We start from the raw sequence: 13,506 nt of genomic DNA on the forward strand, positions 1-13,506 counted from the left end.
CGCTGATTCCTGAGTTACTTTGCTACCTCCTGTTCTCTTTCTCTCCTCTCGCTCTCTCTCCCTCTTTTTTTTTTTTTTTTACTTTGTTGACAGCCCTGGTAGGGGCCTTTTGTTACCTCTCCAGCCAATGAAAGCATTTTACGACAGAGAACAGTTGGGATATAAAAAGAAGGAGTCCCTTTGCCTAGTACATGATCTGTAGTTGCCTACCCCTCCCCTATAAGACCTGCACAAGGCAGCTGTCCTCTTTGCACCAGCAGCAGTCAGCAGCCCCCTCTGGACACTCAGCTATGCTGTCTCAACGGTACCCTCTCTTCTTCTGCATGTTGGTCCTGTCCATGGAGTTTTCCAATAGCAAAGGAGAGTCTATCATGGAAAAGGGACCCGTGCAGGTGGATACCTCAGTGGGAGAAAGTGAGGAACAGGACTGCCCGGTGTGCATGTGGAGGAAACACAGCAAGGAAATGAGGCTGGAGAGCATTAAATCACAGATACTGAGCAAACTCAGGCTAAAGGAAGCCCCTAATATAACACGGGAGGTGGTGAACCAGCTGCTGCCTAAAGCACCCCCTCTGCAGCAGATCCTGGACCAGCACGAATTTCAGGGAGACTCCTTCCAGCATAATGCTTTCGTGGAAGAGGATGAGTATCATGCCACCACGGAGACTGTTATCAGCATGGCACAGGAAAGTAAGTCCACTTTTACCCTATGTCTTCTGTTAGATGCACTCTGCCCTTTTGCTCTACAGTACATTAGTAAAGTGCCAATCAGTGTAACACAATGTATCAAAGCCTTATCCCCATAGCACTGAAGGTGACTGCCTGTCACGGCCACCTCACTTACACGTGCTTTGTACCCACGTGTGACAGCTCCCCCGACTGATCATCAAAGCAGGAAAATGTGACGCAGGCTATGTGTGGCAGGCGTGCTGTATAATACATAGAATACATAGATATAAATGGCAGATGTCGCCGGCATAAAGGGTTAAATGACAACTTCATTGTGTCACACAATTGCTTCAGCTGAGGGTTAGCAAAGATAACCATTACTTTTATGGCTAGTGGCAAAAAGTCGGAATGTTGCTGAGCTTAGTTATTTTTGCCATGTTCGTTTGCTATATATCCCATATGCTCTTTTTACGCCAATATCATTATTATGTGCAGTGTATGCCAGTAGTGACAGCTTTGCATGAAGTACTCTAGGAACTGTTGGAAGAGTGAATTAAAAGTTCCTTTACAATATTTGGAACCCGCTAGACAAGTCGTGGAGAAAACATTGTGAATTGCTTTGCATCCACTATTGTAACCTGAGGCATTATTATGTCATCGTTGTCTATGGATGTGATTGTGAACTATGAACAGCTTTATATACGTCATGCCACACAACAGTAAGCACAATTGAGATTTACCTTTGCTTTAGTTTGGAACTTTATTTTAATACAAGTCTAGTGGCCATAAAACAGGGACAGAGATAATGACCTGTGTACAAAAACCTGTAACAGTGCTAGAATCTACATCATGCTTTGCGTTGTAAATATGGATTGTGCAGTAATACCATGTACAAGTGACAGCTAAAATGTATTATTTAACCTTTAGCGTTCTGATGAGTGATAATGCTTCATATTTATATGTGTTGTGTACTTGTGGTGTTATATCTCATTGTATACTGTAAAGTACAGTATTCCTAATTCAACTTCAATGTGCATGCTTACATAAAACTAATTGGTATTATACTTTGCATATACTGTGCTGTCAGTAGTAACATGTTATGTTTTTACATAAGCTTCTTCATAAGTGAGTTGATTACCCCTAGACCTCTCATTAATAAAGTGTTACATTTCTTCATGATACTATGACTCAAGCTGCAAAAAGATTGACAGAGGGAACACAGAATATATTATAATGGTATGTTTCTGCAGCAACTAACATAAGGATGGTATGCTCACACCCTTATCTACCTGAATACTATTGATCAACAAGTGACTTGCTTCCTGCATTCTGACAGGACAAACTTCTCCAGGCAGCTGGTGCCATTCTCCATCTGATAGTCATTGTCAAAAGCTGGAGACTGCTGTGTCACATCTTGCAATCTGTGTACAGATTGTGTACAGATTCACATTGCTGATTGTTAATACAATAATGCAAACATCAGCATTGATTAGTCATTCTTTACAGTTCTTTGTTCTTTCACATATGCTGTATTTCACTGCATTGTTACTCCAGAGCCCTAGAACACTATACTCTTCAATATCTTCTTTTATCAAATTATAGCACTCTCTCAGCAAAAGCGTATGTGCCCTGCTATATTGCTATTTTAAAAACTCTTAATTCTTACGTTGCTGTTTTACCATTTCCAAAATTTTACTTCTTTCACTTATTTAACCTTTTCTTATTTGTAAGCTTTTCAATGTATTATTTTTATTTTCTTTCATTGGACTTATTTCATTTTCTTTCTCCCTTGCCACCTATTTCTTTTGCATTTTAAACCTCCTTTCTTTTCTCTACTTTTTTTTCCTCCCCTGGTTATCCCTTTTGCTAATTCCTTGCTGTTTTATCCGCTTTTATTTTTGCCCGGGTTCTGCGTTCTCCGTGGCTCATTCTCTCTAGTCTTTTGTTATCCTCAGGTCACTTCTGTTGGTTTTTCCTTTTTACCATGTGCAGTAATAACAAAGACTGGCTGTGGTTACCCCCATGGGGTCCTTGTGTTGTCCTTTTCATTGGTTTTGGGAGGAGATGGACAGATCCATTTGGCAGTGTTAAAGGAATGTGACTAGAAGCATTTCTAATCTCCTATGTCTATTCCAACTCATGCTAAAAAGCTAAACATTATTATGTCCCTGGTCACACTGCCTCTTCGCTCTGCATGCTTATCCATGTTAGTGAAATGGGATCCAACAAGCATTGTACCTGTAACTGAATTTTCAGTAACGCTAAGTGCTGTTTGTCAAATGGCCAAAGTCTTCTTCAGTCAGCATTTAATTTACATTGAAACGTACACTCCATCTATGCGCAGAATAGTGGTGCAGTTAGATTGTCTGGGACAACACTAATAAATGGTGCATTCAGTCATAATCTGTTTCTCTGCATTGTTATGTAATGTGTTGAAATTAAGCGTGAAAGCATAAGTATTGTTGTTTTGAACAACAAAGCACTAAAGTATGTATGCATAGTGTATTATAACACTGTTATACAGACCCAACCTTTATTGAGGACATTCACATATTACAAAACAAAGGAAAATGCAGTATAGCAACAGCACACAGCTATTTGACACTGGTACCAGAGATCTTTCATGTAGTTGTCTTGAGACCCAGGGGCATATGTATCAAAGCTTGATGTGAGATAAAATTGTGAAATTTATATCACCAACCAATCAGCTCCAAACTATCATTTCTTATAAAATGTAAGTTAGAAGCTGATTGGTTGGTGATATATATCTCACAATTTTATCTCACATCAAGCTTTAATACATTACAGTATGTCCTCCAGTATCAGTGACAAAACCCTTTTCTGTCCACATAAACATTTAATAATCATGCAGTTGCAGTGTAGTAATGCTGAATGTCTAATGTATCCCTTTGTTTCAGCGTAGGCCTGTACAGACCTAAAATCTAAGAAAAACAATATTATATTGGTAACTTTTATGTACTTTTATGCATGCACTAGCACTCTTTTAGCTAGAATTCCGAAGAAAGGAGAATATTTTCTTGCAGGAAGTTAAATTTAGTGGACAGAAACAAGTGAAATCAGTACATTGTGTATTATATTGGTCTCTAAGGATTTTGCAATGCCTGATGTTTCATGGATGTATGTATGTTTTCAGAGTTTAGATTAATGTGGTCTATTATCATTGGAAAATATTGTCTTTTGGGCGTTCTTGATGAGAGAGCTAACAAAATCTCTTATATAATAGTAATCTTACATAATGCATTTTATTTCTAGTAACTAAAGAACACAGAGTTGTTTCAACTACCTAACAATTTTATTAGATCCTTTCATGAAGAAGAACTTTTGTGTTGCGTGATAACCTTGTGGCAGAGTGAGACTATCACATAACCTGCTTCAATACCTTTTATTCTTCAGCAGGCTTTATCTAATTCTATAAAACATTACTAAATCTATGTCACCGGGAAAAGAACTCAATGTTTCAATAGAATGCATAGAACCTTTTTGTAGGCATAGTAACAAGTTTCAAGGATAATTCTTGAAAATTGTTCCTATATGAAATCTCAGTATTATACGAATTATCGGTCTTCCTATTGGAATATGTTTCTATGCTTCAGAATGTAAAAAGATACTGCATGTAAACTGCTTTAAAACTGATACCTCAAGTAAATTGACACTGAAAGTAATATTCTACTAACAAGTGTGCATCACACATTATAAATTAAACTCTTTGTAACAAAGAGTAGCTTTCACCTATGTGTCCAACATAGAAGCATGGGCGGAGCAAATAACACTTGTGCTTTAGTGGATCAGGAGCACCACCATTCTACTATAGAACTTGCCCCACTGAGTTTTCATGGGGTACACCGCCTAACTTCTGCTCCTGCCCCTGACTTTTGCTCCTCCCCTCTGACATCTGCTCCCCTTGGTCACTGTTATAGCTGAGTGAGAAGAACCACCAGCAACAGGACAATGGACATCTCGTCCCCACTGCTCAGCTACTGTGTCGGACAGGCCCTGTGTGTGTGACAAGCCTTGTCTGCCACATAAGGATCTACACTGAATGAGCGAAGGCTACAGTAGTAATCCTACAAAACTCTTGGAATCAGGAAACTAGCCATGCCTCATAACAGCCAGTACTTCCAGAACAGATGGAGCCCCCAAATATGCAGGTAGAGAAATCAGGCAGTACATTTTGAATATACACATTGCTATTCTAAAATAATTATATAAGTACAGATAAGTACAGATAAATATTTTGTACAGTGGTCACTATGGTGCTGTCTTTATTGTATTGTATGGGAATATCTGTATTGTATGACGGTCACTAGGATGCTCTGTGTATTGTATGGTGTTCACTAGGATGCTCTGTGCATTGTATGTCAGTCACTATGATGCTCTTGGTATTTTATGGTGGTCACTAGTATGCTCTCTGTATTGAATGGTGGGCTGTGGAATGCTTGCTGTATTGTATATAGGTCTCTGGGCTACTCTCTATATTGTTTGTCAGTCTCACCTAAAATGCCTTCCGTTTCTGTGACTCAAGACGTAAAGATTGGTGGTGATGGTGGGGCACTATGAATATATTGGCCTAAGATGGTCAGAACCCTAAATCAGGCCCTGTTTATATACTATTGTCCTGGGCTCTATCACAAACCTCCAATGGGTCCTTCATGCTCCAGCCTGACACAATCCCTGCTGTTTTAAAGGTTTTTTTTTACTTCATCTTACCTCTACATGCTTGCCACAGTTCCTTTCTACACCGCTATCTCAAGGATCAATAAAAATCTTAATTTCCCCCTCACCTGGGGTGGGAGGCAAAGTCTTCAACAAATAGCATGCTAATCACCCAGCTGCTATGCTAAACATAACTGGCAGTTATTATGCTGATCTTCGCTGGTAGTTCTGTCTTCACTGCCATAATCTAATTTTGGCCTGATTTTACAAGATGAAGGGATAAAGAAAAAGCAAACTTGTACTAATATTCTGGGGCCAGCTTTGATCAGTATAGTACAAGTTAAGCTGGGTACACTCCTGAACGACACAGTGATCATCTGACTGACCTTCCGATGGTGTGATTTATTTGTAATGGCGTACACACTGTATGACCATTGTGAACGATGCCTGTGTGTACTCCACATCTTACATGGCATTGACCCATTTGATGTGCAGCACATCAGATGGGGCGATGTGATGAACTATGTGTGGAAACTACAGGTTGGGAGTACACATTGCACAATGGCATACCTCCCAACATTTGATGGGAGGGAGTGGCCTAATTGGGGTGTGTGGCCTAATTGTAAAGGGGTCGTGGTCAGATGACATGCCCCCGTTTACATCGCTAATGGGGCGTGCCCAGCATCTCCGAGATGCTGGGCAGCCCCCGGGTTTCCCCCGTACTAAGAATAGATGCTGTGCGCATGCGCACAGCGTCTATTCTACCTCTGCATACACGCAGCGTGTATGCATCTCCCCCAACTTCCCCCCCATCGCGGGACCGTTGCAGTGGTAATGCAGAGTGGTCACAGACACCATGCTTGCACGTGTAGTATGTACCTAGCTTAAGACTAAGGAAAAGAAAAGGTAAACACTACAAATATTCAGTTTGCAATGCATTCAAAATGTGTAGTCAGGATACCGGTGGGCGCCATCCCGCCCGACGATATCCCGACACTGACATCCCGAAAGGGGACTAAAGATAGGCGTCGAAATCCCGACGCCTATCATTAGCACCATTACAAAATCCCGACACCCGGCGTACCGAACGAAGGTAAGCCGGGTGTTTTAGCGTTTAGTCGTGGGGGGGGTAGGGTTGGGAACCCCTCCCAAGAAGGTTAGGGTAGGCAAAGGGGGGGTTAGGGTTAGGCACCACTGGGGGAGGTTTAGGGTTAGGCACCCCCCCTGGGAGGGTTAGCTTTAGGGTGCAGGGAGGGGGGGTTAGGTTTAGGCACTAACGGGAGTAGGTTAGGGTTAGGCACTAGGGGGGGGGAGTTTAGGGTTAGGCACCACTAAGGGAGGGTTAGGGTAGGGAGAGGAGAGGGTTAGGGTACTTACCTGCTGCAGTCGGGATTTCGATCTGTCGGGCTGCCGCTGTCAGTATTTGATCCGGCGGCTAAATAGCTGCCGGCATTACATACCGATTCCTGTACACACATACACACACACACACATACAGATGTGTCCTCACTTGTCTTTGCTGCAGTCGCACTAAACACCCCCTTTTGGTGTGCCTGGTCCCGTGAGACTCTGATAGTGCTGGGCGTCTTTTTTGCCAAAATACGTCTAGGTGGCACCAGGAGATTGTGCTAATTAATTTGATATGTGACACTTGTATATCTGAGAAAACCACCATAAATTAATGATACAGTTATGTTTTGTGCGGTGAGTATGGTCACAAGTCCTTTATTTTAATTAAATACTCCACCAATTCCTCATTCTTAACTATATTACACTTGTAATTCAAAAGAAATTATATTTTTCTTCTTATTTGGCAAGTTAATACAATGGACTGAAAAAATAGCCCGTGTAAATGACTCCAAACTACTGCTTGCAATGAATTGATTGACACCATAAAGTTTACTAAGACCCCATATAGGGTCTAGCTGCTAATAACTGATCAAATCAGCTTTCTCATTTTATAACCGTTAAGAGCAGCTTGCTCATTTTTAGCCAATCAGAGCAAAGTCACACTGGGCTGGTTATCTGCTGACAGGAATCTGTCATTCATGTTGGGTCTCCACAAGTTCAGTGTCATTTAACAGGTGCTTTTTTTTTATTCTATCCTTAGGATTAACCTGGAAAAGACGAAGAAAGGTGACAATCCCTTTGGGATTTAATAAAGTGGAGAAAAAGGGTTTGGGGGAGTATTTATTTAAAATAATGGACTTTTTTTTTTCTTTTTTTAAGTATTTCATCACACCAAGAGCAGTTTTGCTTAGATGATCTACTGATTAATATCTCAGTTCAGATCCTAAACTACTGAGTTACACTTCCATCTCTGTTCTTCCTTTGGTGATCCCCACTGATTCCTTAGTTTACTGGTCTACTCTCCTGGCAGTGCAAATAGGCAAGTATGCTTGAGAATTATGCCTTGCTACGCATACCATCAACAGGCATGAACATCATTGAAGGGCATAGGCATGTGCAAGGTGTCCGCCCGCAATCCCCACCTGTCAGTGCAGACTCTGCACTGACTGTAATCATTGTGATTGTCGGAGAGATGGAGGTTCACCTTCCAGCAGGACAATGACCCGAAGCATACTGCTAAAACAACACTCGAGTGGTTTAAGGGGAAACATTTAAATGTGTTGGAATGGCCCAGTCAAAGCCCTGATCTCAATCTAATTGAGAATCTGTGGTCAGACTTGAAGATTGCTGTTCACAAGCGGAAACCATCCAACATGAAGGAGCTGGAGCAGTTTTGCCTTGAGGAATGGGCAAAAATCCCAGGGGCACGATGTGGCAAGCTCATAGAGACTTATCCAAAGCGACTTGCGGCTGTAATTGCCGCAAAAGGTGGCTCGACAAAGTACTGACTTTAGGGGGGTGAATAGTTATGCACGCTGAAGTTTTCTGTTATGTTGTCCTAAATGTTGTTTGATTCTCAATATAAAAAAAACACAACTTCACAGTTGTAGGCATGTTCTGTATATGAAATGATGCACACCTCCAAACAATCCATTGAATTCAAGGTTGTGAGGCAGCAAAACATGAAAAATGCAAAGGGGGGTGAATACTTTTGCAAGGCACTGTATATGATGAAACCAAACCTGTATCAAATATTAACATTTTAAAAAAACTTCTAATTAGACAGTATGGGTAATATTGAAAACAGTCAGTGAAGTAAATCATTGTCATATCTGGCACTCTTACCTGTGGGCATTTGCACACTCTTCATTCCCTGTGTCATCTTATAATAAATAACAAACACCTAAAACATGCGCAGTAAACCCACAATGGCTGCCAGTGGAACCATAAGGAATTGTCCTGTGTCATCTTATAGCAAACCAGTATTGTTGTGATACAATATCTGTGGAGGCAACAGTATAAGATGTTTGTCCTTGAAAAGAAAACTCAGAAGTATATACTACATCCCGCCAGACTTGGTGCTGGGAATGTGGAACGAAGAGGAAAATTTCCAAAAACTAATTAATGCAAGTTAGACATAATTGTTCCTCCATTGCTTGTACAGAAATAAATGTGTATATTCGTCCATTTGCATTAATCTCTGCGTCTGGACCGCCCTATCCATACACTTGGTTTGATAACCATCATTCTCATTGCGAATTTACACCTGACCTAGATGGTGCAAACTATAGGGACGCAGGGAAAGCTTGCGTCCAATGTTTTCCCTCGGCAAATGCATCCCAATGGTTAACGCCGGTGGATGCAGACTGGAATTGCATGGAGATCCATTAAATTTTGATGGGCATTTCTGGGCGGTAACCTGGGGGGTGGCTAACGGTCATGGGCGTGTCTAAAGCCGCAGTTCCACTGACATTTTCTGTCATTGACCCTCAGACATTCTGTGCCTGCCATAGGCAAGTGCAAGGTCCGATGGTGCGGCTGATGGTCCACTGATTGCGTGACTTTGTATGCACATCTAGTGTTCACTCTAGCTCCGGCGGCAGGCAGGGCGCCGGAGCTAGAGAGGGCAATATTAAGCGCGCCCCCGAAAAGGGGGCATGGTCATGAAAAGGGGGCGTGTCTATAAGACGCGTCCCCTTTTCGTCATACTTGGGGGCGTGCCCGGCGCTTACGGACATGCCGGGCAGCCCCCAAGCGCTGCAGAAAGGGAGAATAGATGCTGGGTGCATGCGCCTGGCGTCTATTCTCCGGCGGTGACCGGGACACCGCATGTTTCTCCACCCGCGGGACACTGCATCCCGCGGGTGAGAACGGCACCCGCAGGCTGTGAGGGCAGGGCGATTTTTGCCCTCCTCCTGGAGGGCAGGGTGCTTTTTGCCCTCCAGAAGGAGGGCAGGGCGCCGCGCCCCGCTAAAACAGCCTAGCGGGAACGCTACACATCATTGAGCTGCTGCAACAGGACAAAAGTCTCAGTTGTTACTGCAACTGTGTCCACCTCTGAATCATCCCCTATTTATCTGAAAACATGAGTATTTATGCTTCCACGCAACTCTGCATAGCCAACATTTCCATCAGTACGCCCTCTGTGAACACTGCTTACATAAACATTCCCGGTTGCAGCCTAGTTTACCCCTTCAGTTGTAAGTGCAGATGCTATTGACGACTGCATCACCCATAGTTGCTTGTTCTTGGTTTCAAAGCATGCACAGAATGAAAACACGCAATATACACTCCACAAATGGACTTAAGTTCAGCTATGCTTCAGCCCCGTAATATATTTAGAAATGTTTCTGAGATCATCCTATAGTTACGTGTGTGCACCAGTTATATTAGACACCCCCCAAAAGACATAAACATTTTTGCCTTCCTTGTGGTCTGCATTAAAGGGCATAAACCTAAAAAGCAAGTTGACCCAGCATGAGTTAATTATCTTTAATTTTCACAAATAAAGCTCCCTACTCACTTACTCCACTCACATATTTTTATGTATTTTATTAAATATTATTTTAAGAAACCTGTGTAAGCATAGAACAATACAATTTTGAGCTACTTGAGATTTTGAGCGCTTTGCAGTAAAAGGATTGTTTAATGTGGGTGTTTGATCTGATAAATTATTCACAATCGAACTCATCAGACATGTCCAATCACATTTATGAAAGATGTTTTGGATTAGATTGCATTGGTTAAATATCTTGGTTGCCATATACAGAATTGTAAAGACCTAATGGAGTATGATTGAATTGCAGATGTAAATCATTGTGTGTGGGAATCTTCACAGTTGTAGCAGTTACACAGTAGTGTACATAATGAGCAAGAGATATAGGGCCTGATTCTGCAGCGGATGCTAATGCAATCGCAGCTGCGAAAATATGCTAATTTTGCTGCCTTCTCATATCTGTCCGACCATGTGCAACAGCGTCAACATCAGTATCGACACACATCATCATTCAAGTAGATTGTAAGTCTGTAAGCTACCACCCCCAAATGCTGACTACCTGTCACTTACTTTGCAAATGGTTGCTCTGAAATAACTTAGTCACTGCGTGTGCGCAATTGCAATCACTCGATCTGCAAATATATGGGCATTGCATCCGCTGCTGAATCACGCCCATAGCCTGGAGAAAGATTATTCACATATTATGTCCCGGGACCCATTCACAGCGCCGGCTTGGTACATGATGGTGGTGATGTAATCGGCCCGGCAATAAGGCAGGTCGGACCGACAGTCTCACTCAGGTGCCACCCGGGATAGACCGGTGTACAAAATCCCAGATACAAACCAGGAATGCGATGGGAAAGGGGTATATGTCAACATTCAGAATGTCAACAGTCAGAATGTCAATATATTCGGTCAGAATGAAGACATGTTCATAATGTTGACAACATTAGGCATGTCTATATTATGAAGAACGTTATGGTTGTGGTTAGGTTAAAATAGTATTGTCGACATCTTCACTGTTGACATGCATAATGTTGACATGTCAATGTCGACATTGTGATTGTTGACTCGTCAAATGTAAATATTGTGACCATGTTGGCATTCAGACCATGTCAACATTCATGGCATACCACATCCATAAGTGGCTAGTGAATTTATTTTTACAGTTCATAACCAAATTATGTAAACTTTGGTGTTTGTTGTCTTAAATTTCAAATTTTACATTTCACTTATGTAAAACAGACAGAATCTTATCATTGTTATTATTATAAAAGTCAAACAAATTACAACAAAAAAAAATTGACACTCAGAACATACCAGGTGCTGAGAGGGAAGAGTGTGGACAGCCTACCTTTAACGAGGGCCTGACTGAGCTCAGGATAATCTTCCCACAGTAAGTTTCTTGGACGACCTTAAGGAAATTGTGAAAAGGGTGATCGAGGCTGTTATTGATCAGACCTGGGATCTGTGTGCTGCAGACCTTGAATACAAAAATGGTGTAGGCCAAGAGGCTTTGGCTGGAGCAGAGCCAGGTATCAGTGCAGGGACGGGACAAAACTGGGACTGATGCTGGTAGGGTCAGTTATGGCAGAGTAGAGAGAGAGCGGCTAGGCTCTAAGCCTGCTGCTATAAGGGTCTGAGTTTGTCAATGTGTGGGTAGGGTCTTGGGCCTGGTGATGCTGCGAATGCAGGCCCTAGGGCCTGGTGATGCTGGCAGGGCCAGGCCAACAGACCTACAAACACAAGAAGACTGAGCTGCTATTGAATGGTATTTTGGACATAACTAGAGTTCTAAATTGAGTTATTATATGTAAATGGAAAAAGTAGAAAAGAGAAAATAATGAAAGGGGAAAGGTTAAAACAAATGGATAGAACATTTATGGACTAGTTTGCTAGTAAATACACTAAAACACAAGCTAATTTTAAAGCGAACATTGTTTACAGTCATTTTTCACAGCCACCAGAGAGATTCACAAAAGTTAGCGTACAAAGCCTTAAAAATGATGACAATTTGTGTTCTAAATTAGTACAATCATTTGTGTTCTAAATAGTACATTTTCTAAATTATTTGGTAATGTTACCTTCCACAATGTATACAGAGATGTCTTTAAATATTCTGCATAGAACCTTCCTGTCACCTCATAGGGGCTTTATCATAGGACAATCTCCAACACATACTTGTTATAGATGTGCCAAGCCAAATACTGACATGTCATTGTCTTCGGCAGTGCCCCTTGATTTGTGGCTTCTAGCTACAGGTTAAAGTATATGTGGAGGCTTCATTGAGTATTTTTTTGCCATTCCTACCAGACTGGGCTATTTTTGGGATTATTCCTACTCATTCTCGTATCACCTCTGGTGGCAGGTGGCTGCTGATGGCCATTGGAGCCTCAGCTCGTAAGGCCATTCTTCCAACTTGGAATCACCCATCTGCACCCACTCTGTCATTATTTAAGGCCAAGCTATTTTATCTTGTCAGAATTTCAGAATAAACTGGGTAGATGTAGGTCTTGCTAAAGAATCTAAGACAGAAAAGTTTTTTGATATGTGCGAGAGCTACATAGACACCCTACCAACTGATATTAAAACTCAAATCTATAATATTAGCCTTCCCTAATGGATGTGTGGGGAGTGACCTTTTTTTTTCTTTGTTCTACATTGGACTTCGTTTATATGTTTCTTTTATACTACAGGTTTCCTTAATGCTGACATTCTGCTCCGTTTAGCCTCTATTTAGTTATTGTTAATGATTGTTTCCTGATGTGGCATTCTGTTCTATTTAGATACTGTATGTTATTTTTTATTATTTTGTGTTTGTGCTTTTGTATTGTATTGACTTTTGTTATTATGTTTTTGTATTGTATATTTGTCGCTGCATATGATGCTTCAATAAAAAAAAATAATAATAAAAAAAAAAAAAGTGGTCATATAAACCTGGAAAAAGACACACATATTGGCCCACACAGGAAAACAACATATTTTGCCCCCCACACAGAAAAAAACACACTCATTGCCCCCCACAGGAAAAAAACCCCACTAGTCTTGATAAAATAAATTGTTGAAGTAGATCAAATCCCATCATTTCCCATCATTGAACCCAAGGCCTGATTCAGGCCTGGTCGCTAAGAAGCATTCGCTCGTAGCTGCCCAAACGAGGGAGTGGAGGTGCGAATGCAGGCGTGCCTGAGCTTCTTAACACCATTTCAGATCCGTGCATATTTAACAGGCAGTGTCATAGTACACGTCACCTGGTTGTCTTTCACACTGAAGTGTTCGCAGTGCTTGCGGTAGGGTATAGTCAACCTCAAGTGCTG

The 13,506-nt window shown here is 41.6% G+C and overlaps 1 protein-coding gene across 1 annotated transcript in view; it reads left to right on the top strand.

Annotated features, from left to right (window-relative positions):
* Positions 1-290: 290 nt before the first annotated feature.
* Positions 291-13,506, top strand: part of GDF11 (growth differentiation factor 11) — a 355,478-nt gene continuing 342,262 nt past the window's right edge. The window contains exon 1 of the mRNA XM_088473142.1: positions 291-690. Coding sequence (XP_088329268.1) covers positions 291-690 — 400 coding nt within the window. The remainder of the gene's footprint in view (positions 691-13,506) is intronic.

The sequence above is a fragment of the Taudactylus pleione genome, unplaced genomic scaffold (genome assembly GCF_031769625.1).
Source record: "Taudactylus pleione unplaced genomic scaffold, aTauple2 ptg000130l, whole genome shotgun sequence".
Lineage (NCBI taxonomy): Eukaryota > Metazoa > Chordata > Amphibia > Anura > Myobatrachidae > Taudactylus > Taudactylus pleione.